Source organism: Mercenaria mercenaria, chromosome 18 (assembly GCF_021730395.1).
Source record: "Mercenaria mercenaria strain notata chromosome 18, MADL_Memer_1, whole genome shotgun sequence".
NCBI classification, from domain to species: domain Eukaryota; kingdom Metazoa; phylum Mollusca; class Bivalvia; order Venerida; family Veneridae; genus Mercenaria; species Mercenaria mercenaria.
Genome location: NC_069378.1, coordinates 60,601,039 through 60,628,976, shown reverse-complemented (window position 1 = coordinate 60,628,976; position 27,938 = coordinate 60,601,039). Strand labels below are relative to the sequence as shown.

General features: G+C 34.4%; 2 protein-coding genes across 15 annotated transcripts in view; one reads left to right on the top strand and one right to left on the bottom strand.

Moving 5' to 3' along the window:
• LOC123538498 (electroneutral sodium bicarbonate exchanger 1-like) overlaps positions 1-7,676 on the top strand; it is a 143,105-nt gene extending 135,429 nt beyond the window's left edge. For all 14 annotated transcript variants that reach the window (XM_053530338.1, XM_053530341.1, XM_053530340.1 and 11 more), the window contains one exon: positions 10-7,676. In XM_053530338.1, coding sequence (XP_053386313.1) covers positions 10-229 — 220 coding nt within the window. In that variant the 3' untranslated portion in view covers positions 230-7,676. The remainder of the gene's footprint in view (positions 1-9) is intronic.
• Positions 7,548-27,937, bottom strand: LOC123538450 (tubulin delta chain-like). Its single transcript, XM_045322557.2, has 11 exons — positions 27,762-27,937; positions 27,456-27,551; positions 25,501-25,553; positions 21,716-21,794; positions 18,805-19,005; positions 18,173-18,331; positions 15,553-15,648; positions 11,535-11,607; positions 10,908-11,049; positions 8,510-8,670; positions 7,548-8,216 (listed from the first exon to the last, which is right to left on the bottom strand). The coding sequence occupies exons 1-11, from the start codon at positions 27,854-27,856 to the stop codon at positions 8,148-8,150; spliced, it is 1,224 nt and encodes a 407-aa protein (XP_045178492.2). The 5' UTR covers positions 27,857-27,937; the 3' UTR covers positions 7,548-8,147.
• Position 27,938: the final 1 nt, after the last annotated feature.

The following is a 27,938-nucleotide window of genomic DNA, read 5'->3' as shown; positions in this document are numbered from 1 at the left end:
GTCTTTCAGAAAACATAAAAAACGTCATAGGAAAGAATCACACGGATTACCCACCATTCCCCATTCTCCGACAGAAAAAGATCCACACAAGGCTAAGAAAGGTGTTGCATTTTATATTGATGAAGAAGAAAGCGACAAAGAGGACACGCATGAACTAATCAAACCTCCGGCAATCTTTGTCGACCCACCCAGCGATGGCGAGAGTCGGCAACGTAAAGTGTCTGTGTAAACAAAGATGTTGATCATTCAAGTGATAATGTGACTTGTTCTGAAACATTTCTTTGTTAACAGTCTAAGAAATGATTAGTAAGTTTGTTGCCATATTTTTTTTTTATAAACAACACAGTCAAGATGGAAGCATATATCTTATGATTTAAGGGAGCGGACCTGTAATGATATTTGACAAAATCTCTATAGTAACGTTTTCTCCATTTATGATTTTGGCATTTTACCGATTGTCACCAAAATCACTGCTCATATAAGATTCATTAATTAATTGTCACCGAAATCACTGCTCATATGAGATTCATTAATTAATTGTCACCGAAATCACTGCTCATATGAGATTCATTAATTAATTGTCACCGAAATCACTGCTCATACGAGATTTATTTACTATCACAGCTATCTCGGTAATGCAATTCCATATTCTTTGGACACAAATATAGCTGAACTTAAGTAAATTGTCAGTTGTTATTACTGGTCCACTTCCTTAAAAACTGTTACCAACAAAGTGGCTTCTATAAGATACAGCGTAACCTTTCCAGAGATTGAACAGCACCGGACAGACTGAAATGCCTTATTTTTACAAAAGTTGTTTATCTTCAGGAGAGGTTAATTTACTAAGAATTTCATTGTGTAGGTACGGAAATATCTACCTTTGTAGCAGGTATTTAGTCATTAAGGTGTCGGTTAAAGTTAACACTGTTTTTTCCTGGGTATAGATGTATATTATTATCAAGAATTGCAAATCTTGCACTGTTTGATCTGTATTTGCAAAGAATTCATTGATGTACTATTATACATTAATTGAGTGTTTAGTTTTGTTTTCACAATGATTCATGCCTGTGTAAGAACTTAGGACATCTGTGATATAAAACTTGTTTTAGTATCTGTAATCATGTTCGAGTTTTGTGCAAGGGAAGATGGATTTATTTCATTTTCTCATACTGTTTCATCTCTTAGATTTGAAGACTTGTAAATTTTTTATTTTTTTTTTCATGTTTAGAATTTGTTAAGAAATGCTATCCTATATAGTTTGTTCATGGAAAAATCCATGGTCAGTTAGTTCCACCAGTTTGTGATTTTATTGCTGCTTTGCAATAAAAGTGAACCATGAATTTTAACGTTTTTATTCATGAATATAAATGATTCTACAGTCTGTGAATACTAATGATTTTACAGTCCATGAATATTAATGATTTTACAGTCCATGAATATAAATGATTCTACAGTCTGTGAATACTAATGATTTTACAGTCCATGAATATAAATGATTTTACAGTCCATGAATATAAATGATTCTACAGTCTGTGAATACTAATGATTTTACACTCTATGAATATTAATGATTTTACAGTCCATGAATATTAATGATTTTACAGTCCATGAATATATATGATTCTACAGTCTGTGAATATAAATGATTTTACAGTCCATGAATATAAATGATTCTACAGTCTGTGAATACTAATGATTGTACAGTCCATGAATATAAATGAGATTTTACAGTCCATGAATATTAATGATTTTACAGAACTCAATTTTTAGATTCTGATCATTGCCTGTCAGCTTTCCTTTTATAGGACATTAACAATTTGGAGGCAAAAGTCAGTGAAAATGGTTGGGTTTGCAGTGAATATCATAATAAAATGGACATTCAACACAATTACTTCACTATTACAAGTCTTGAACAAAGGGGTAAAACTATAGTCCCTTTCTTCATTTTTTTCTGCCACTGATTCATTTATTTGGAATAGGGTATATTTATACATCTTCATAATGAGTTTAAACAGGGTCTGTACACAAGGATTTATACAGAATTTTACTCAGAAATACAACATGGACATTAAATTGTTATTTCGGATTATTTCATTTCCTTTTTCTTTTAAAATATCTCCTTATGCAGCTGTTTAATTCATATCACAGAGAGGCTGGGCCTTTTACAAGTTGAAGACTACTAACACTAAAAAGTTTAATTAACGCCTCTAGCATATATATCACTTTGTAACCTGATATCAAATACTAGTATTTCACATTGTCATTTTACATGAAATTACTGTTATTACACCATAACTTAATACGTATATACTTGCATAAAGTTTTATTTGTAATTCCATGACTGGCATTAGATGCACATGCTCCCTCTCAGTCTATAAATAGACCTGCAAATTTCAGTATAAGTAGGCCAAGAAGTGTCACTCTTGGTCTATAAATAAACCAGCAAATAGTCTCTATAATTTGGCCACCAAGTGTCACTCTCGGTCTATAAATAGGCCAAGGAGTATCACACTACAAGAATCACTCTTAGTCTATAAATAGGCCAAGAAGTGTCACTCTCCATCTATAAATAGGTTAACAACCATCAATCTCAGTCTATATATAGACCAACAAGAATCAGTAGACAAAAATATGGGACTTGTTCTATAATTAAGCCGTCTCTTAAAATAGACCAACAAGAAATCACTCTCAGTCTATATACAGACCAGCAAGTATCACATTAATAATTGTTAGGACCTAGGTATTTTGTTCAGTTATTTGTTTGATTTGAAACAAAAGTAAAACAAAATTTGTATTTTTTATGCTACTGCTAAATTCTGCATTGATTTAGGATGTCACTTTTTTATTAGTTACTTGAACTAAAAACAATTTGAGTAAGTGTTTTACTTGGGTAAAAAATGTGATTTTGTCGTTGTTCAATACATATTTCATCCTAATTTAAGGTTATTGAACACTCAGAACAGTATATTATCTGGATGGAATGTTATTTTTAGATTCGATCAGTTTTAAGGTTCTTATACATTTTCAATCATTTTAAAATGCAGTAGATCTTACCTTATGTTTTATGTAAATATATTTCACGTAAAAATGTTGGAATGAATATTTGATGGATTTGTGGATAGTATTTTTATTTATATTTTATGGGTATTTGTACAAATTAGACTTCGCAAGTATATTTTAGTCTAAAAATCCAATTTATGTATAACATATGTTGATTTTAGAAAAGGTGTGTCAGATCGATATTTCAGTTCCAAAGTAAGCGTGATTATTAAAAATATCCATATAGACTACTATCTCACTGTTTTTATCGAGTTTAATTTTTACACATTAAAGTTGTTGTGAAATACCATGACGTTTTAGATCAGGTAATAATTATGAATATTATAAGATATGTGGTGAATGTGCACCTGAAAATATGAGGAAAGGTGCGATTTTTATAACCCCTGCTTTTTTATTGGGGATGCAGATGACAAAATCCTGTCTATAATTGCAGAATGAAAGTTTTAGGGTTAATCAAGTCCTTTGGGAAGTAGTTCTGAGAGAGTGAGTGGGTTTTACGGCAAATCAACACAAAATGGTCATATATTGCCGAGAAAGTAGTTCTGAATATTCATTATGTTAACACTATAATTCTGTTGTTTTATAAATTAAGTTAGTGTACTGCTATTGGCAGTCTGTAATTTTTGTTTGATTGCATATTCAGTTCTGCTGTTTGGCCATTTTGCAGTCATTTTAGGTATTTGGCCGTTCTGCAGTCACTTGGCCATGGAGTGCTCACTTATGCTATTTGGCCATGGAGTGCTCATTTGTACTATCTGGCAATGGAGTGCTCACTTATGCTATTTGGCCATGGAGTGCTCACTTATGCTATTTGGCCATGGAGTGCTCATTTGTACTATCTGGCAATGGAGTGCTCACTTATGCTATTTGGCCATGGAGTGCTCATTTGTACTATCTGGCAATGGAGTGCTCACTTATGCTATTTGGCCATGGAGTGCTCACTTATGCTGTTTGGCCATGGAGTGCTCATTTGTACTATCTGGCCATGGAGTGCTCACTTATGCTATTTGGCCATGGAGTGCTCACTTATGCTATCAGGCCATGGAGTGCTCACTTATGCTGTTTGGCCATGGAGTGCTCACTTATGCTATTTGGCCATGGAGTGCTCACTTACGCTGTTTGGCCATGGAGTGCTCACTTACGCTGTTTGGCCATGGAGTGCACACTTATGCTATCTGGCCATGGAGTTCTCACTTATGCTGTTTGGCCATGGAGTGCTCACTTATGCTGTTTAGCCATTCTGTTGCCGTTATCACAGTTCGTACAGAGAAAATATAATGAAACTGAACTTGCAGAGTGCCAGTATGCGTCCATTCCATTACCCTGGTGAAACTGATTACCTCAAATTTCTAGTTACAACCCTCCATAGAAGTCTGTCTCATAACAAATTTGTTAGACAAGATGTTAATATGGATAGACTGAAAGGTTGTACTGAGTTTTATATATGTAAATAATGTATGTTTGAAGTACGGTGGAAAACTTGAAATAGAACAGTCTCGTGATGGGATGAAAAGCAATGTTTTAAGGGTTTTCTGCTTTAGGTGAGGTTCTGTTGTGTGTGATGAATGAAAGTTGTTAATTATGGTGAAGGACAGAAAAATTGTTATATTTATAGGTTATTATATTTGTACAAGTTGTGCAAAGGAAAATTGCATGACTCAAGGCGTTCAGATTTATTTCACACGATTGCATATTTCAGATCTTTTTTTATTACATTCACATCTTCGTCACAAATGACGTCATTCACCGAAATCAAATTTGAACGTAATTACGGACAAAAAAGAACATTTAAAGTTCATTTGTAAGCTTTGTTTAAAAATGTGTGTGAAAATAAGCTATATTTTATCCATTTATATGTACAGAAAAACAGATTGCAGTAAATACATGTATATACAAGTTATACTGCTATGTATTTAGACTGTAGTTTTTGTGAATCTGAAACAAATACACACAAACATATGCATAAAAGTTGAATTCAGGCGCAAGTTGATCCATTTTTGATCGCAAAAAATCTACTCACATTAATTTTGTGTTGTTAATATCCTCCGGTCATATGTGTGATGTATGAAAGCACATTCCTTTCAGATAATACAAAACATCAGTCATTCTCAGAAAGTTGTTTTTCAGAGCAAAAAGGGATTTATTCCTTAAAATGTTTCTGAGATTTTTATATGATCTTTCATTTGTATGTAATATGAGTATGTGTTCAGTTAAAATGAAATAGGAATGGAAATCTTATTCTCTTTGTCATAGAATGCCTCACTGGTAAACAAAATAATGCGTTTTATTGTCCCAGGTTCCATGTTCTTACTGTTCATTGATGTTTGTGCGACAGTTAATTCTACAGTTCCAGGAAGATAATTGGACAGTTAACTTGTTTTATATAAATAGTATCAAATGAAATTTTTTGTTTTTAATTATATTCATCATATTATAAATCCATTATAATTATTCTTTAGCATTTCAATAAACACATTATATTCTTTGTACTATGCTGGTAAATCCAAAGAATTTTACACTGAGCATAATATCATACGTTGAAAACCATTTATAACTTTCATTAACTGTGTTTTGAACCAAGATTAAATCAACATTTCTGGTATTTGTTTTGATGGTAACACATACCCATGTCCTAGCATTCAAGTTTAAGTGTATAAAACTGAGTTTGAAGACCATTTTCTGAATTCTGTCATCTCATTGGTTGTTTGTGACATCAATTTTGAAATCGACCAATGGGCTGGTAGCATTTCATAAGACTGATCTGTTCCCGATTGGTTGTTTCAAAGTACGATTTTGAAACTGGCCAATGGCATAGTTTCCTTTCTATGATCTCACAGTTTATAGGTAGTATTGGAGGTCTTAGTATATTCAGAAAAAGAAAAATCAAAATAATTTACATCTGGCCTCCTGTACACTAAACACTTTTCAGTCTTTGACAGCAAATTTTACAAGAACTTCAAAGATCAAATTCTGGTTGAGACTGACCATCAGTACTGAAATCTTGGAAATTAACATTTAAGGCGCATATCAATGAAAAATAAAGTTTCATTACCAAATGCAATTTTGCCTGAAAATGTTTTATGAACATAGGCTGGGTTTTTAAATATTCTTATACCAGAAAATCTGTTGTTTTAACTAGAAGTACTTTGATTTCCGCAACCAAAAATAACACTGAAGGGTTAGTCTGACAAAACAGTAGAAACATTTCATTTGTATTTCATTAAAATTCTAACAAAACTCAAAGCTTTAAGTTACATTACATCTCAGCAGTTTTACTGCATATACAAGTAATTACCGGTAAGCAAAATTAATTTGATTTCTCTAATCTCTCTCTAATAGTCTGCTTTATAAAACTGATTATCTTGGAAATAATTTTGCTTTAATTTTATTAAATTATGTTTATGTTTTCATTAATTTTGTTTGTTCTGTTTTATCTAATTTATAAGCATAATAATTCAACAATTTCATGGATTTTCATGGTTTTAATCCCATAGACTGTCTCATAAAACTTACAATTTTATGTATGAAAAATGTTAAATGTGCTATGTGTACATTGTATTATAATCAGCAAGTTGCACATATATCTATACATTTAAAATCAGTCAATCTCATTTGTAACATACTCAGTGTGTTATAAACTTTTGTTTGTTTTTCTTTGATGTTAATCATAATGTTTGTAGAAACCGTTATGATGTGTGTTTTATTTTCAGAATTTTTGTTTGTTCTCATTGTGAATGTGAGTTTTTTTGCCATAGGGAATCGCTTTATAAGTGGTTCTGGTCTTAATTAATTTCATATTTGCTTATTTTATTGAAGGTTGTAACTTTAAACACGTTTTGACCAAAAAAAAAAACTATTTTTTAACGATTTCAGGTAATTATCTGTCGGAACAATAAAATTAAAATCTTGTTTTTACACAGACGATGCATCTCAAAAATGACTTTGATTATACTGTAAAAGCACATACTTTTGCGGGGTTAAAATTTCACGATTTAGAAAATTCGAATAAGTTTGCGAGGTTTAATATTCGCGAAATTGTTGAATTTGAATTATTCTAATAGGGAATATTTACGCGAGGATTAATTTTTACGAGATGTAGGGCCTCGCGAATATAGTGAAAATTAAACCTTTGTAAAAATTTCTGCGTTTATAGTACACGTAGAACATGAAATGATCAGTTCTCCATGTGGTACCATTTTAAACATACCCTGTAGTTGCTACTTTAAAGTTCATATAGAAATGTAATAACCAGTTTTGCTTGATTTAAATTTTTTTTTATTCCTCTTGGTTGCAAAATCTAATGGCCAGGTGGCATTGATATGGAAGTTCATGGTAGATTTGTACATAGCCATGTGTATACATACAGCTATTTAAACTGCAATATCTCCATTGTCTTATATTATAAGTGTAAGCAGTCAGAAATTGTCATTGTCTTGTAGTTAACAGAAAAAAAAACCACACAAAAAACAGAAGGAATATTTCAAAGCTATAAATATCACTGTAATTTATTGTATACTTGTATATTACGTGATCATGTAAGACGTGCGATAGATTATAAAAAAACATAGTAACTATATTAAAATAATGTGTTTTGTTGAATAAAGTTATGCATCTGATATGATTTGCTTTTTATGTTAAAGTCCGTATTGCGTTGTGTGGAACACTTTTCTGAAATTTAACTCAAAATGTTGTTTAGTTTGCCAGAATAGTGTGCAACTGTTAGTTTGTTATGTTCAGTTCTAAGCACAAGCACATGGTCAACACGGCCTGACAACATGCAGAAATGTATTATTATTAACTTTAAGCCAGCTGGGGTAAGAAGCAGTTAACAGTTTTATTTTATGAATGAACCTTTCTGCAGACTTTCTCCGTCGAAATCTGGAAATCGTCAAAAACAGTAATGACAAAATACACGAATTTCGAAGAAGGGCACTGAAGCTGCCCAAACAGTCAACCCTGTGATGTCCATGAACCGCCGCTGTGTAATCCTGTTTCTTGAGCAGCTATTCACACCCCTTCGGGGACTGAGCACAAGCGGAGCTCTCAAGTTTTCACATCCCTCATTTTGAAGTTAAAACTGTGATAGGTCATTTAACAGCTGTCTTATAATCTTCAACAACTGTTTCAAGTGTTTCAAAGGCATCTTCGAATGTTTCCTGAAAATATTTACAAAAGTAAAGTTTTCTGTTTTTCATACTGGCTAGTTCAGGAACAAAAATTAACTTCTGAGAATTATAAAACTGTTATAACGGACATTTAAAAGAATCTTCATCTCTGATATAGTTTATTTAGAATAGAAAGTTGGCTGAAACGATCAAGGGGGGGTAATCAAACCCTCTCCTTGGTACAATCAGGTTTGGAGTCGGAGGTCTTCTACACGATTATAGTGCAACAAAAAGTAGTGCAACAAAGAGATACTTATCATGTCCCATTTCAATGGAGAACTTACCTTTTCAGCCCCATGTCTCCAGTACCAGTGTAGATATGCTCCAGCGTCATACATGACCTTTGACCTTTCAAGAACATTTTCTAGGTATTCAGTTATAGATGAACTGTTTCCTGCCACTGTTAAACTGGCAGAATTCTTAGATCCACAGTTGTTTGGTTTAGCTGTGAAACAAAAAAGTTCAATTTATCTTCATTGTTTTAAATAAAACCTTACTTTAAACAAATTTCCAATAAAGAAGTAAAGGCTTCTCTGCTAAAAGATACAAAGGTGCAAGAGATATGCAATAAAAACAGTGTAACTGTATAACACTATACTGACATCAATTCTATTTTTATAGCCCCTCCCCCACCACCCCTCAAACAAAAGCTGTCGGATGACAGTGCGCTCGACTATTCGAAGAATTGATTGAAGAATGAGGTCAAAATATTTCCATAGATTTTCAGACTAAACAAAAAAATGGATTAAACAAAAAATGTTCCTGTATTTGTGGATTTCGATTAGTCTTGCACTAAATGGCAATGTGTGACCATGATGGCAAATATGTTAAGTTATATGTTAGGCAAAACATGGACTTATATGAAAAATTTAACTAATTTCCAAGTCCAAAAGGGGCCATAATTCAGTCAAAATAGTTGACAGAGTTATGTACTCTTGCCTACAGATGGAAATCATGTTGATAAACTAGTGTTAAAAGTTTCAAAGCCACAGTTCAAATAGTTTTGACAAAACGCTGACTTGTAAGAAAAACTGAACAAATTTGAAAGTCCAAAAAGGGCCATAATTCAGTCAAAATAGTTGTCAGAGTTATGTACTCTTGCCTAGAGATGGAAATCATAATGATAAACAAGTGTTTAAAGTTTAAAAGACATATGTCAAATAGTCTTGACAAAACATGGACATATACAAAACAGAACCAGTTTCCAAGTTCAAAAAGGGCCATAATTCAGCCAAAAAAGAGGAGAGAGTTACGTACTCTTGCCTATTGATAGAGACTATTATACTGAACAAGATATAAAAGTTTCAAAGCCATATGTCAAACACTTTACACAAAATATAAACTGGTACGAAAAACTTAACCAAGATTTCTAAGTCAAAAGGGGCCATAATTCAGTCAAAATGCTTGATGGAGTTATGTACTCTTGCCTACAACTGGATATTGTGACGGTAAACAAGTGTTGAAAGTTTCAAAGCTTTATCTCAAAAGACTTTGTCAAAATGTGGACTGGTACGAAAAACTTAACCAAGATTTCTAAGTCAAAAAGGGGCCATAATTCAGTCAAAATGCTTGATAGAGTAATGTACTCTTGCCTACAACTGGACATGGTGATGGTAAACAAGTGTTGAAAGTTTCAAAGCTTTATCTCAAAAGACTTTGTCAAAATATGAACTGGTACGAAAAACTTAACCAAGATTTCTAAGTCAAAAGGGGCCATAATTCAGTCAAAATGCTTGACAGAGTTATGTACTCTTGCCTATAACTGGACATGGTGATGGTAAACAAGTGTTGAAAGTTTCAAAGCTTTATCTCAAAAGACTTTGTCAAAATATGAACTGGTACGAAAAACTTAACCAAGATTTCTAAGTCAAAAGGGGCCATAATTCAGTCAAAATGCTTGACAGAGTTATGTACTCTTGCCTATAACTGGACATGGTGATGGTAAACAAGTGTTGAAAGTTTCAAAGCTTTATCTCAAAAGACTTTGTCAAAATATGAACTGGTACGAAAAACTTAACCAAGATTTCTAAGTCAAAAGGGGCCATAATTCAGTCAAAATGCTTGACAGAGTTATGTACTCTTGCCTATAACTGGACATGGTGATGGTAAACAAGTGTTGAAAGTTTCAAAGCTTTATCTCAAAAGACTTTGTCAAAATGTGGACTGGTACGAAAAACTTAACCAGGGTGTGACGCCGACGCCGACGCCGTGGTGAGTAGGATAGCTCTACTTATTCTTCGAATAGTCGAGCTAAAAAAGTTTAGTTTTGTTTGTTTAATGCCACTTTTCAACAGTATTTCATTTATGTAATGGCGGGCAGTTAACCTGACCAGTTTTCCTGGATTCTGTACCAGCACAAACAAAAAACTGCCAACTTCCCCGCATGAGTCGGCGGTGGAGGACAAATGATTTCAGATGCAGTCTATCAAATTGTTGAAGAGAACACACATCTAGCCTGAGGACTCGCGACCCTGCAATCCATAAATTTTTGCTCTCCATATTGAGCCAAGCAGGAAAGCTAATGCTTGTTTAGAGTGGTATACAGTGAGACACCACCTGCTCAAGCATTGATGTCTTAAGAACATCGGCTTGCTTGCGCATGGATTACTTGTGTATTTTGGCCACTCCCTTGTGACTGAGCAATCGGTGTTTAACTGAAGTGGTAACAATTTTGAAGCTTACCTGTCCAGAAGTCGACTGGGAATGGATTCCAGTTGACACAGTTGTAAGCTTGTTTCAGTTTGGGCTCCAGGGCACCTACGTGAAGCTGGAAACCTCCTGTGGTATCTCCCCGTGCCACACAAATATTGCCTAAACTACTGTACTATGCAGGTTAAGAATAAAAATCTTTCTGTTTTGAAAGTAAACCTTGACAAATTAAAGTTAAAAAAAGCATATTTCGCTACAACAAATTAAATAGCGAGCCATATTTGTGTTAAAAAATGGTTGTTATCTGTCTACGGAATTCCTTTAGATGTAAAAATATATAATTAAAGTCGATAAAAAACAATTAGGTTAAGTTCTGCCTCAGACGTATGTTAAGTCGGTAACACACCAGAACAAAAGGATAGAACCTATATTGGGGTATGCCTTTTTAGGATCCTCGTAGTTGGAGTCACATAGTAAGTGGTACTATGTTAGACTATAATCTGTTGTTTTCATTACTACATATTAAAATTCAATTTAACCAGAAACAGAGAAAACTGTAGCACAAAACACGAGATCTTTTTTTTTAATTTAAATGTTGGTTGCTAAAATAAAACACTATCTCAGCTGGAGAAATATTGGGCAATTTCACAAAAAGGATACAGGTTTTCCCGAGCTGTCGTACTTCCTTATTGTAGCCGATAGTTTACCAAGCAGATCTGACCAACTCATTTTACTGAAAAGAGCAAAACTATTGTAAAATCATTAACCTCTAGCCTGCTGGTGGCAAGTGATTTTGCCTTTTTGACCAGTGTAGACCAAGATCAGGCTGCACTTGTGTTAAAACAAGGCAGTCTGAAAGACAGCTAAATCCCCCACCACTGGTATGGATAGTGAAAGGGTAAACCTTTGACCTTGAGCTGTGACCTTGGCCTTGAACTGACATGGCTGACCCATGAATTCTGCACATCGTCTAGATGAGGTGATCATTTGACCCAAGTTTCATGAAAATCCTAAAAGGGGTTTAGGAGATACAGAGCTCAAACCTTTGACCTTGAGTTGTGACCTTGACCTTGAGTTGACATGGCTGACTCATGAGTTCTTGATGAGGTGATCATCTGACCCAAGTTTAATGTAAATCCTTCAAGGGGTTTAGGAGATACAGAATGAACACAAAATGGAAGGCTCAAACCTTTGACTCTGAGTTGTGACCTTGACCTTGAGCTGGCATGGCTGACTCATCAATTCTGCACATCGTCTTGATGAGGCGATCATTTGACCCAAGTTTGATGAAAATCTTTCAAGGGGTTTAGGAGATACAGAGCAGACACAAAATGGAAGGCTTAAACCATTGACCTTGAGTTGTGACCATGACCTTGAGCCGACATGGCTGACTCATGAGTTCTGAACATCATCTTGATGAGGTGATCATTTAATCCAAGTTTCATAATTATCCTTCAAGAGGTTTAAGAGATGCAGAGCGAACACGAAATGGTAGCCTCAAACCTTTGACCTTGAGTTGTGACCTTGACCCGACATGGCTGACTCATGGGTTATGCACATCATCTTGATGAGGTGATCATTTGACCCAAGTTTCATGAAAATCCTTCAAGGGGTTTAGGAGATACAGAGTGGACACAAAATGTTACGGAAGGATGGACAGAGACCATTCCTATTACCCCCCACAACTTGTGGTGGGGGGATTAAAAAAATTCAGCAACTGTTTACTGGATTTCTTACTACCACATGTGTTTTGAAAAAGAGTTAAATTTGAAAAAGTGGTGGGGGATTAAAAAAATTCAGTGACTGTTTACTGGATTTCTTACTACCACAAGTGTTTTGAAAAAGAGTTAAATTTGAAAACTGCAGTCAAATTTTGCATTCCTGATCACTTTTTCACCAAGACACTGTTAAACTTTACTGACAAAATGTGTTTTTTAATTTAACTAAACATGTAAGAGTCTTCTCTATCTTAAAACAATTGTACTACATGTATATTTGGCACAAACTATGTCACTTTAATTTTGCAAGTATTTCCCATTCACAAAAATCGCAAACATTTCCAAGTAACAAATGATCACTTACATGGTGTACGTCATTCTTTCAACAAATGGAAAAGTAGGTTTATTTGTCGTCAATATAATTAAATATCATGATGAAGATCTCTTTATTCCTATTAAACATAAATACAAAATCATGACTTACCATAAAATCATTCAATTTTGTGGGCACAAAACTAGTGCTTTGGGCCAAAATGACCATTGTGAATAAATTGAGAGTAGATTTCTTGGATTCATGCAGCCGTGAAATCCTTGAAATTCAGTTGCCAACTAATATTAATGATTTCACAGTACAAGACCCAACTTTCCTAAAAGGCCAGATGTTGTTATTAAGACATAGATTTGGATTGGATAAAAAGGTGTAGAAACACCCACAAGAGTCAACAAGAGCACCACCTTGCGGGTGCAAATGCTCATCTGATTATTTTGTCTCTATATAATAGAAATATTGTCCTACCCATGATTTTCTAAGTCCAAAGGGGCTATAATTCTTGCAAAAAGCAGAATGGATTTATGGTGCTTGCTGTCTAGAGGTATGATGGTATTAAATGCCTCCGCTACTATTTTCTATATAAAATTAACAACTTAAAACATATTTTTATCAAGATTTCTAGCCTTTCACTTCCTGTGAGACCACCCTTGTCTTGAAGGTCTGTCTTTAGGCAGTCAAAATATACCCAGAAAATATGGGGTTGACCATAATGCAGTGAAACCATGGTCACGTGACTGAGACATGTGATGAAAACGCTAATATTGCGTAGGTAGACATCAGGAAATACCTACTTTCACTTTCATTTTACAAGGCAGCTTCAAATCAACTTTTGAAGCATATAACGTAGCTTAAAATCATCTGCGGACATTCATTTTTACGATCAAGCATCAATAAAGCTTATATCTGGCATGAAAATGGCCTTTATTAGGCGGGAAAATTGCACTATATATTGATATGGACTACATTCGAGTGGACCACGGAGGCATATCCGGCTAATTGCCCCCTTCATGCCTATAAGAAATACCAAAGTTTTCAAAATCGTTCTGTTGCAGTCAATTATTGTACGTAAGTCAATTGTCAACAATTTTGCCAACTTTCAGTTTGAAAGAATGGCTACTGTCGGAAATATGCACCATTCAGACAGACAGTCCACACCTGCAAAAAAAGTTTGCCTACTTTCCGCAAAAAATCTCAAATTTGCCCAAAATATGCAACTGATATGCCACGTTTGTCTTAAAATGGTGCTTATTGCTCAATTCTGATCAGAAAGTACCAGTTTTACATCGGTTGAAGCAATTTTCACGAAGTGCGAATTTTTCATTTTAGGTATGATGGTATTAAATGCCTCCGCTACTATTTTCTATATAAAATTAACAACTTATAACGTATTTTTATCAAGATTTCTAGCCTATCACTTCCTGTGAGACCACCCTTGTCTTGAAGGTCTGTCTTTAGGCAGTCAAAATATACCCAGAAAATATGGGGTTGACCATAATGCAGTGAAACCATGGTCACGTGACTGAGACATGTGATGAAAACGCTAATATTGCGTAGGTAGACATCAGGAAATACCTACTTTCACTTTCATTTTACAAGGCAGCTTCAAATCAACTTTTGAAGCATATAATGTAGCTTAAAATCATCATTCATTTTTATGATCAAGCATCAATAAAGCTTATATCTGGCATGAAAATGGCCTTTACTAGGCGGGAAAATTGCACTATATATTGATATGGACTACATTCGAGTGGACCACGGAGGCATATACGGCTAATTGCCCCCTTCATGCCTAGAGTCAGCTTTTAATGGCGATTAACTGCTCCAAGTTTTAAAGCAATAGCTTTGATCATTAAGGAGAAAAGTTGACCTAAACGCAAAACCAAGAAATCTGATGTTTTCTAAGTTCAAAAGAGCCCATCATTTTTGCAAAATCCAGGATGGAGTTATGTTTCTTGCTGTACAGAATCAGCTTTTGATGGTGAACAAGTGTTGCAAGTTTCAAAGCAATAACTTTGATAGTTTAGGAGAAAAGTTGACCTAAACATAAAACTTAACCAAGAAATCTGATATTTTCCAAGTCCAAAAGGGGTCATAATTCTTGCAAAAAAGCAGAATGGAGTTATGTTTCTTGCTGTACAGAGTCAGCTTTTGATGTTGAACAAGTGTTAAGTTTCAAAGCAATAGCTTTGATAGTTTAGGAGAAAAGCTGACTTAAACATAAAACTTAACCAGGCAACACCAACTCTGATGCCAACTCATAACTTTAAAAAAAAAAATCAGATGAGCAAACGAGACGTAAGCTGACTGGATGAAAAAAGGTAATGTTTACAATAACGAGTAGAATCAAGCAATACAATATTTTCTGTGAAATTCGCAATATTTTACATATGTGCTTTTTTTGTCATTTTAGAATCTATAGAAGGTGTCAGAGCCCAAATTGCCTCTAAATGCCATTCAATAAAAGGGGTAGGTTTGTCTGATGAAAAATTGTAAAAAAAAAAATTTCCTGGATAAACACATTGAATGAATCATATTTTTATGGTCATCTCTCAATTTTGTGGTATGTTACAGTGCCATTTCTTATAACTGAAGCCTATGGAAAAAATCAGTAGCATGGCCTGACCATTACCTGTTCATATACTGAGCTATCTGTACAAATTTCAGGTTTGGCATCGGACTCACTGATCTAATCATCTCCCATGGTTCCATTCCAAGACTGTATGCACTGTAAAATAGAATTAACATACTTGTTTCATTAGACTGTAAAACCTGTATCCTATAGCAACCACTCCTGAGTGATCCGAAGTGGTTTTAACATGTAGGTAGTCCTTATTCACAGTTTAAAATAGTACCAGGTAAGCTGTTTCAGGACAGCAATGCTTGACTATTCAACAGTATTGTCAATGGAATTAATATTAAAGTAAACAAGAGGACCATGATGGTCCTGAATCGCTCACCTCTTCCCACATGACCCAGTTTTGAGTATGACGTCGTTTTTTCTATTATTTGACATAGTGACCTAGTTTTGAACTTGACCTAGGTATTATCAAGATAAAAATTCTGACCAATTTTCATGAAGATCCATTGAAAAATATGGTCTCTAGATAGGTAACAAGGTTTTTCTATTATTTGACCTATTGACCTGGTGTGAACTTTACCTAGATATCATCAAGGTGAACATTCTCACTAATTTTCATGAAGATCTCGAGAAAAATATGGCCTCTAGAGAGGTCACAAGGTTTTTCTATTATTTGACCTACTGACTTAGTTTTTGAAGGCACGTGACCCACTTTCGTATCTGAACTAGATATCATCAAGATGAACATTCAGACCAACTTTCATACAGATCCCATGAAAAATATGGCCTCTAGAGAGGTCACAAGGTTTTTCTATTATTTGACCTACTGACCTAGTTTTTGATGGCACGTGACCCACTTTCGAACTTGACCTAGATATCATCAAGATAAATATTCTGACCAAATTTCATGAAGATCTCATGAAATATATGGCCTCTAGAGAGGTCATAAGGTTTTTCTATTTTTAGACCTACTGACCTAGTTTCTGACCGCACGTTACCCAGTTTCGAACTTGACCTAGATATCATCAAGATGAACATTCAGACCAACTTTCATAAAGATCCCATGAAAAATATGGCCTTTAGAGCGGTCACAAGGTTTTTCTACTATTTGACCTACTGACCTAGTTTTTGATGGCACGTGACCCAGTTTCAAACTTGACCTAGATATCATCAAGGTTAACGTTCTGACCAATTTTCATTAAGATCTTGTGAAATATATGGCCTCTAGAGAGGTCACAAGGTTTTTCTATTTTTAGACCTACTGACCTAGTTTTTGAAGGCACGTGACCCAGTTTCGAACTTGACCTAGATATCATCAAGGTGAACATTCTGACCAGTTTTCATGAAGATCTTGTAAAATATATGGCCTCTAGAGAGGTCACAAGGTTTTTCTATTTTTAGACCTACTGACCTAGTTTTTGATGGTACGTGACCCAGTTTCGAACTTGACCTAGATATCATCAAGATAAACATTCTGACCAACTTTCATAAAGATCCCATGAAAAATGTGACCTCTAGAGTGGTCACAAGCAAAAGTTTACGGACGCACTGACGCACGGACACCGCGCGATCACAAAAGCTCACCTTGTCACTTTGTGACAGGTGAGCTAAAAACAGGGCACAATTTAAAAAAAAATATAAAAGAGAGTTATGGAACCTGTGCAAAGTATGTCAGCTCATCACAGTGGACAAGTGTGTGAAGTTTCAATCCTTTCAAATTAGTGTGAAGTTTCAATCAATTCCAATTAGTGGATACAGATCTACCAGCTTCCATAAAAAACTTAAAAGTTGAAAAAGATGCATAATTTTGTAAAAATGCAAAGCAGAGTTATGAAACCTGTGAAGTTGTGTCAGATCATCACAATAAACAAGTGTGTTAAGTTTCAATCCATTCTCATTAGTTGGTATTGAGATACCAGCTTACATACAAAAACTCAAACAACAAGAGCTGTCTCGACTATTCAACAGCCTTGTCAAATGAATGAATACAAGTCGAGAAAGGGGCATAATTTTGTAAAAGTAAGAATCAGGGTTATGGAACATGCATAGTGTTTATCAGCTCATGACAGTGGACAAGTGTGTGAAGTTTCAATCCCTTCCCATTAGTGGATACTAAGATACCTGCTTACATACAAAAACTTAACCAAAAACTTCTAAGTGAAAAAGGGGGCATAACTTTGAAAAAATGCAAAGCAGAGTTATGGGACCTGCTTAGTGCATGTCAGATGATGACAGTGAACAAGTGTGTTAAGTTTCAATCCATTCCCATTAGTGGGTACTGAGATACCAGCTTACATACAAAACCTTAACAAAAAATTTCACACAGAAAACTTAACCAAATCAGGGAAGCAATGCCAACACAAGGGCTAGTCCAAATGATGTTCTTAAAATAGTTCACTTCATCATGATGATGATGTATACCAAGTTTCATTTCAATTTGATGTAAATGGAGGAGCTGACTGCATAAGAAAGTTTAAAGTATGGGCCGACCAACAGATGGAAAGTTTAAATACTATGACTCCAGGGTCTTCAACACTGAAGCCATAAAAACTCTTCCTTTATAACATATCCACAATTTGTTACATCAGAGTTTTACAGTACTTTTTCATGCTTAGTAACCTTGAAGGCAGGACTAATCTTGATAAATATCTGAAAAGTTGAATTAATGTACCTTCTTGTCATCAGAGACTCGGTGGGAAGGAAGATTCCTGACAGGTGGCTCGCAATGGCCTCATTCAGGTTGGCAAATGATATACTCTCTTGCCCTTTCTTCTTCTGTACACGATGTAACACATCATCATTGTGTGTCAGTACTACACAGTCTGTGGTTCTATGATGTATTAAAAACTATTGATTAAACTGAAGTGCTTAATAAACTAAAAAACTTTGTAGCAGTACCCAAGAATGCGACTATAATATCTCTGCGTTATTAGTAAATTGTAATATGCTTGTCTCTGTTAAAACACTCTTACGCTAGAATGACGTCATGTTAACGTGCGGTGACGTCAAAGTTTTTGTTGCGACTTAGAAAGAGCGCTTCTATATTTTATCTACTGTTTTAGATTAAGGGCATATTAGAATCAAAATAATTTATAGTACAACCGTGTTTTAACACTATTTATACACTCCGGTGGTAATATGTCGTACAAATAATTTCACTCGGGCTCGTGAAATTATTACGCCCGACGTATAACCACCCATCATGCATAAATAGTGTTAAAGCACTCTTTTGCTATAAATTATTTCTTAAATGCAAGCCTTTTTAAAAACTTCAAAACATCGCATTTTTGTTGATACATTTACCTCTGTAAGGTAGCCAGTGTTAACAAAGCGTTATAATGCTGTAATGGACTCTCTCCACTGGCATGAGGGGCAAACACACATGACATCAGATGATGCATTGGGTACCGGTCTCTCAAGATTTCTGTAAGCCGGGAACCAAAACCAGAACCAGTCCCACCACTTAGACTGTGTAGCAGAATTATTCCATTGAAACAGTCACACCTGTGAATAAGTCAAAATATTTATAGAAATATATTCAAAAAATCAAAACTGTAAAGACATTAAAGGTATACTAAACCCAAATTTCACATTTCAAAAAATGAACAATTCCTATATAAAGTTTATGTAAACATAAAAAGACAGATACAGTGTGATAACAAGAGGACCATGATGGTCCTGAATCGCTCACCTGTTCCCATATGACCCAGTTTCGAGTATGACATCGTTTTTTCTATTATTTGACATAGTGACCTAGTTTTTGAGCTCATGTGACCCAGTTTTGAACTTGACCTAGATATCATCAAGATAAAAATTCTGACCAATTTTCATAAAGATCCACTGAAAAATATGGCCTCTAGAGAGGTCACAAGGTTTTTCTATTATTTGACCTATTGACCTAGTTTTCAAAGGTACATGACCCTGTTTTGAACTTGACCTAGATATCATCACAGTAAAAATTCTCACTAATTTTCATGAAGATCTATTGAAAAATATGGCCTCTAGAGATGTCACAAGGTTTTTCTATTCTTATACCTACTGGTCTAGTTCTTGACCGCACATGACCCAGTTTAGAAACTGACCTAGATATCATCAAGGTGAACATTCAGACCAATTTTCATGAAGATCCATTGAAAAATATGGCCTCTAGAGAGGTCAAAAGATTTTTCTAATTTCAGAACTACTGACCTAGTTTTTGACCGCAGTTGACCCAATTTCAAATTTGACCTAGATATCATCAGGATGAACATTCAGAACAACTTTCATACAGATCCCATGAAAACTATGGCCTCTATAGAGGTCAAAAGGTTTTTTTATTATTTGACCTACTGACCTAGTTTTTGAAGGCATGTGGCCCAGTTTCAAAACTAACCTAGATATCATCAAGGTGAACATTCTGACCAATTTTCATGAAGATCATGTGAAATATATGGCCTCTAGAGAGGTCACAAGGTTTTCTATTTTTAGACCTACTGACCTAGTTTTTGACCGCACGTGACCCAGTTTCTTCCTTGACCTTGATATCATCAAGGTGAACATTCTAACCAATTTTAATGAAAATCTTATGAAAAATATGGCCTCTAAAGAGATCACAAGGTTTTTCTATTTTTAGCCCTACTGACCTAGTTTTTGAAGGCATGTGACCCAGTTTCGAACTTGACCTAGATATCATCAAAGTGAACATTCTAACCAATTTTCATGAAGATCTTATGAAAAATATGGCCTCTAGAGAGGTCACAAGGTTTTTCTATTTTTAGACCTCCTGACCTAGTTTTTGACGGCACATGACCCAGTTTCGAACTTGACCTAGATATCATCAAGGTGAACATTCTGACCAATTTTCATGAAGATCTTGCGAAATATATGGCCTCTAGAGAGATCACAAGGTTTTTCTATTTTTAGACCTACTGACCTAGTTTTTGACCGCACGTGACCCAGTTTCAAACTTGACCTAGATATCATTAAGATGAACATTCTGACCAATTTTCATGAAGATCTTATGAAAAATATGGCCTCTAGAGAGGTCACAAGGTTTTTCTATTTTTAGACCTACTGACCTAGTTTTTGAACTCACGTGACCCAGTTTCGAATTTGACCTAGATATCATCAAGGTGAACATTCTGACCAACTTTCATAAAGTTCCCATGAAAAATGTGACCTCTAGAGTGGTCACAAGCAAAAGTTTACGCACTAACGGATGCACGGACGGACGGACGATGGACGCTGCGCGATCACAAAAGCTCACCTTGTCACTTTGTCATCTTAAATCAAGCTACCTTTTTTACTATGGCAATTAAAAGGAACAAAAGGAAGCTATTTTGTACATAGCCACTACACCACTTTATGTGAAGTAATGAAAACATGTGACAAACTGTTCAGTCCAGAATCTGACCATCACATTCCAATTTGTCTTTCTGTGGCACAAATGAGTGACATTCAAAAAAAGTGGAATAGTATAGCAATTTATGAGTGAAAAAATCATGGTGAATTTTGACCTTATATTTTAAAATTTTTCCGTCTTTTATATACATGTACATGTAATTAGGCATGTCAATAAAGTGTTAGTAAAGTTGTTTATATGATAAATAAAAGCATTTTAATTATTGTTCCATTCTTACCTATTTATCCTTTAAGTTATCAATCGCCTTTCAAAATATTTTCATAAGTTTCAGATTTGATTACCTATACAGTAACTTAAGTCCTATCATACATATTTTGTATGACTTTTTACATTAAAGTAATAACAGTTTCTCCAACAGAAAAATAGACTTTTTACATCCTTTAGCTAAACCTTATGTTTATTCTTACATCACTCCCTCTAGAAATGACTGGTACATAACTTGTGCTACTGACCTGTCTATAGTTCAACACTAAAATTTTGCTGGGCTAAAGTGAAAACTTAGGAAAACAGTTATGAATTTTTTTTCTGGTGTCATGTAATAAAACACTTAATAAATTGACTTCGGACCAACAATCGAAACTATATTCCCAAGGTCCTTCTGACCTCAGGCAACAGTTCTGACTATTGACCCTTGACCTATTCAATGAGTGTGTATCATGCCTCTTGAATACTATCTAAACATTAAAACTGTACTCAAACCTTTGTAATGGACTGTAGAGACAGCATCTAGGTTCCTCTCATAGGTTTAAATCCATAAGCAATTGGTTTGACGTTATACACACTAGTGTTCACCCGTAGTATTTCAAAATTTACCTTTCAATTTCTTTACGAACAGCATCTAATGTGTCCTCTAACAAATGGTCATCTCCACTTCTTTTCAGACCATGGTAACCTAATGGTTAATAGAAAAATTAATTTAACTTTCTTTTAGTATTGACTGCCATGGCAACATGGTATAACCTAAGTGACCATGATTCCATGTGTTAAACAAATGTTACATATTTTGATACTATACTAGATTTATATAGCAACCTTTTCATGACAAACATGTTGTTCAAAGGCGCTTTACATATAAAAGCAGTCAAATTCATCCTCTACCAGTACAGACACAGAGCGGTCTGACCAGATGGATAGAGCAAGAGAAAGCCCCCAGAACAGAGAGATTGAGAGAAATCTTTCAAATACAGGCCTGTCTGGCTAACTTAGCCCAGCTCTTTGCAAAAAGACAGTCTGGTTATCAACATGCTGAGTATATAGTATGGACTTCTTAGCTGGGTGCGATACACTCAAGAGCATGTCAGAAATTTCTAGTGCCTGGATTGGGATTTGATACCAGACCCCTAAATTGACAGTCAAGCATGTTACCGCCAGACCACCAGCAATATCACTGTGGTTATCTTATAAAAAACCAACTGATATATCACCATGGAAACTCGATGGCACATCAAAATTCTTGATGCTCCCTAGGTACCATATGATACTCAAGCACCCTGGTACTGGCTAGGAACTAGTAGCCAGACAGAACTGATTTTTGTTCAAGAGTAATGACTGCTTCATTTTGACACTGTTCATTCAACTGTTTGATTCTGCCATTTTTCATGTTTACGAGGAGGTAGTTTTCCACAAGTCAGTTTTTACATGAAATTCTACAGTGACATCTCCTCTGTGTCTAAACAGTACTCCAACAATTAAAGTTGTTGAGGTGTCAAGCAGGCTATAAATAACTAACCTGTATATTTCATTCAATCATGACAATTGCTTTTAATTCCACAATCCTGATTTCTATAAAATTTTAATGAAGGGCAGTTAAATTTTATGCCACACACAAAAATATTATTATATACAAATGTATATCTATTTGAATTAGCAGGATTTTTTCCATTTAAAAATTGACAAGTGTTTGTAATGTGGTACTGGAAGTAAACTGCCTTAATTATAAAGCTTTTTATTATATACCTATATAAATTCTGTAAAAAATTGGCTTGTATTTCACAATTAAATATGAACAGACAGACAAAAATTCCATATTGTACCTTTTAAATTCCGTATTGTACCTTCCGTACTGTATGCTGCCGGACTATTTTCATTAACATGCATGACCCGGCACATTTCTATAAATAGCGTACATAAAAACTTCACAAAGTTCCATTTAATATCGATAAACATTGAAGATTTCGTTCAAGAACAAAACAAGAATCAAAATGGTAAAGGTATATAATAAAAGGGTCATTATAACAGTAGCTAGATCTGGGACTTTGTATTCGGCTCTCGTGGATTTTGCCAGGTCGGATCACACTCGACACCTGCACGCCTCATGAGATCCGATCTGGCAAAATCCACTCGAGCCAAATACTGCATCCCAGATCAAGCTACTGTTATAATAACCCTATTATATTTAACAATTGCTGTGCAGTGGACAAGAGTGCAGGAAAACGATTATTGCCGCAGCGACTCCTGTTGGATTCCCAAACAGCGGCATGCTTTTTACTTGATTTGGCATTTTTAAGGTAGAGTAGAAACAAAAACTTAGGTCCAATGTTCATAATATTGATGCAAGTGATGTACGAGGAGTTCAGTTACATCCATTTGAGTTACAGCTTTTATCATTGATGTTTGCGGATGATATTGCCCTATTATCTGATACTGTTACTGGTTTGCAAAAGCAATTAAATATTTTATCTAATTTCTGTGACACATACAAACTTAAAGTGAATGAAAATAAAACAAAAATTGTTGTTTTTAAAAATGGTGGTGCACTTGCTAAAAATGAAAAATGGATGTATAAAAACAAATTTCTTGAGGTTGTAAATGCTTTTAGTTATGTTGGCTTAATTTTTACAAGACAACTTTCTATGAGCAGTATGGTGCATGACTTATGTATTAAAGGAAAGAGAGTTCTTGTATCAATTTTAAAGTCTTTATATGATTGCGGCCAGTTAAAGAAAACAGTATTTTTTAAACTGTTTGACACTAAAATATGCCCTCAGTTACTTTATGGAGCCGAAATTTGGGGTATAAATAAATTTGAAGAACTTGAGCGTGTCCAGTATTATGCCTGCAAACGTTTTATGTGTTCTAGGCAAAATTCATCTAATGCTGCGGTACTTGGTGATTGTGGCAGATATCCTTTGTATATTGAATCATGTAAACGATGTATAAAATATTGGTTAAAAATTTTAAAAATGCCAAACAGTAGATTAGTTAAGATGTGTTATCTAATGATGTATAATGATGATATAAGTGGCCACCAAAACTGGGTATCTGCTGTAAGAGATAATCTGCAAAAACATGGTTTTGGATATGTTTGGGAAAACCAATCAGTTGATTCAGAAAAACACTTTTTATTAACATTTATAAATAGATTAAAAGATATTTACCTACAAGAATGGCATGTATCAGTTAGTTCAAATAAAAAATTGTTGTTTTATATGATGTTCAAAGAAGATTTCTCATATGAAAAGTATTTAGATATATTAGACATCAAGAAATTTAGGTTTATGTACACAAATTTTAGAATAGGTTCTCATGATCTTGAGATTGAAACTGGTCGACATAGAAAAACAGAAATAGAAAATAGATTGTGTAGAAAATGTCATAAGAATATTATAGAAGATGAGTTCCATTTTTTACTTTGTTGTGAATTTTACTTGGAATTAAGAATGATGTATTTACCTAAAAAATACTACTGTAGTCCAACGCATAACAAATTTAAAGGTCCATTACTAAGGGAAAGTGAGTTGGCAATTTTTTTCATAGCCAATGCATAGACTTCTGCAAGACACTAAATAATGAAGATTGGCAGGTCAAAATTTACAGAAGGTCTTTGGAACTCAAAGAAATGTATGTGTATTATGTTGAAATTTCAATGAATCGACAGAATGACCCCCCAGGTCTTTTTAACTTTCTTCATACTTCATAGAAAAATTATTGTACATATACTGCGATTTATTTCGAATTTCTACATACCAACTTTCATTTTCCAATAAAATGAAATAGTTTCTGTGCTTTTTAAAAGAAATTAAAATGTTCACTTTCCTTAGTATTGGACCTTTAATATTCTGATGTCAACAAAAAATGAAACTCTGATAAGGCCATTGCTACTTTCTTATATTATGCTTTTGAGAAACGGAAGTCTAATGTTTAGTTACTAAAACTTTAATATATTATTTATACATGATATATGTCAGTTTCTGTTACTTTGTATATGATATATGTCAGTTTCTGTTACTTTGTGTATGATATTTGTCAGTTTCTGTTACTTTGTATATGTCATTTTCTTTTACCTTGTACATGAATGTGCATATGCCTTGTATTTTGTTGTTTTGTAAATATGTTTGCATGGGCCGGTGGCCTTAGAGCAAAAATAAACTTCTGTTCTGTTCTGTTCTGTTCTGTTCAAATATGACCAAACTTCAAATTTAAAGAAAGATGATTTTTTAGTCAAAATGTGGAGTTCGGTGTCTTTAAATCTAACTTCATTTTAGGGTGTTCTTTTGTCACTGAAAATTTAAAGTACTACCTCTACATGATGTAACATTCTACTAAGATTACAAAACTCCTCTAACTTAAATTAAAAGAAAACTCCTTAAGCCACAAACCTAAAGCCCAGTTAGTTCCTCTTCCTCTCTTGCCTGTTATTACTGATTCTTCCCTTAAAAAAGATATCAAAATTTAATACTGATTACTTAAAAAAAACATTTTAAATCTGAAATAAATCGTTATTTACCTTTATAATATAATAGTACAGTTTTTTCATAGCTTTTTAACTAAGTGTTGTATGTTAAATTTTAGTGGTCATTATTGTTAAAGTATCAATGAAAATGTTTGGTATTGAATAAATCTGTACATCACAATATAATGCCTAGATAAACCTGACAATAACAGTACAAAAACAAGAGCTGTCGGAGGACAGCAACACTCGACTATTCAACAGCCTTGTCGACTGAATGAATACGAAAGTCAAAAAAAGGGGCATAATTTAGTAAAAAAGCAAAATAGGGTTATGGAACCTGCATAGTGCTTATCAGCTCATGACAGTGGACAAGTGTGTGAAGTTTCAATCCATTTCCATTAGTGGGTACTGAGATACCAGCTTACATATAAGAATTTAACCCAAAACTCCTAAGTTGAAAAAGGGGCATAATTTTGTAAAATGCGAAGTTGAGTTATTGACCCTTTGCACTGCATGTCATATCATGACAGTGAACAAGTGTGTGAAGTTTCAATCCTTTCCCATTAGTGGATACTGAGATACCAGCTTACATACAAAAACTTAACCAAAAATTTCTATGTTGAAAAACGGGGCATAATTTTGTAAAAAAGCAAAATAAAGTTATGGGACCTGCTTTGTGCATGTCAGATTATGACAGTGAACAAGTGTGTGAAGTTTCAATCCATTCCAATTAGTGAGTACTGAGATACCAGCTTACATACAAAACCTTAACCAAAAGATTCTAAGTCGAAAAAGGGGCATAATTTTGTAAAAAAAACAAAATAGAGTTATGGAACCTGTGCAATGTATGTCAGTTTATCACAGTAAATAAGTGTGTGAAGTTTTAATCCATTCCCACAAGTGGTTACTGAGATACCAGCTTACATACAAAACATTAACCAAAAATTTCTAAGTCAAAAAAGGGGCATAATTTTGTAAAAACGCAGAATAGAGTTATGAAACCTGTGCAGTGTAAGTCAGTTTATCACTGTGAATAAGTGTGTGAAGTTTCAATCCATTCCCACAAGTGGTTGCTGAGATACCAGCTTACATACAAAAACTTAACCAAATCGGGATGCGGACGCTGACGCATGGGCGAGTCCAATAGCTCTACTATTCTATGAATAGTCGAGCTAATGATATGCAGGGCTACAGAATCACTGGTGAAGAATAACTACAATTCAGTTAGTTCTGGCTACCATAACTTAACTGGCGCTCCTTTTATTTTCTGATGGTCGTGTCCATTAAGTTATGGTGAAACCCCATTTGGTTAACTAACCAGTATCAAACCGCAACATCTTCCACAGTCTCTCGTGAGAAACTGATGATGTCATGCAACAGTTCAGAGCACGTGGTTATTTTTGAAAATCAAGATCAAAATTTCACCTATTTATGAATTTATTTTAATCATAAACATAACGATTTTCGATAAAATTTTTAATAAAAACATAACTCAGAAAAGGTCAATAAATAACGATTCTATATCGCCTATTGGTTTTCAAATGAAGAGTACCCTGATCAGGTGACAATAATTGCAATGGCAGACAAAATATTGCAGACAGGGGACCAGTTTGAAACTTGTGTGTATAACTTGTGTTCAAATTATGTTGCATGGATTATTTTATGCCAGATTAAAAGGAAAATGGATTAGAAACATTTTAAAGTAAAAGGTGAGTTCATTGCATTTCATTTGATGAAATTATAGAGTGACAGACTTCTGGCATGATTCCTGGTTAGGTTTCAGAACAGGATTCGTTTCAGCTCAGAGATCCGTAACAGATATAAACATCTCTGAGCTGATTTTTTTTTCGCTACAATTCAGTTAATCATTCTGAAACATACCTGAATGGCAACCCCTTTGTAATTTTTCTGATAACTTTTGGTTCACTGTCCACAACCACAGACCTAAACTTTCCATCATTGGCAACAAAACTGTGACTGAAAATCAGAGATGGAAAAAAGACAGTGCTGGCAATTTATAACATAAATGTTTATTCCCAGAAACAATTCTTGATCCACACAATATTTTAATTATGTTAACATAATTTCCATTAAGTTACATTAACAGTACTTCGGTACTTGTACTTATCATTACACACTACCGGATGGTAAAACTATCCGAATATATTTCTCTCCGAATTTAAGTACCTTTTGTGAACTTCATCATCCTTCATAATCCTCCTCCATAAGGCTTGACCTACTTGATTCCCACACTGTCCTATCTGCACAAATACTGTCGACATGATTTTGAACTTTTTAGTTGGAAAATTACCTCGTTAGTCGTGAAAATCTGAACTTGAAAAAATGCAAACCAAGGGCGCAGCC

What these genes read in the sequence shown, in the direction of transcription:
- LOC123538450 (XM_045322557.2), bottom strand. Translation starts at nt 27,856, where the DNA reads ATGTCGACAGTATTTGTGCAGATAGGACAGTGTGGGAATCAAGTAGGT. An exon ending in ACACTGGCTACCTTACAGAG is followed by an intron (nt 18,332 to 18,804) that starts GTAAATGTATCA and finishes AATACATCATAG; the next exon opens with AACCACAGACTGTGTAGTAC. An exon ending in GAGTCTCTGATGACAAGAAG is followed by an intron (nt 15,649 to 18,172) that starts GTACATTAATTC and finishes TCTATTTTACAG; the next exon opens with TGCATACAGTCTTGGAATGG.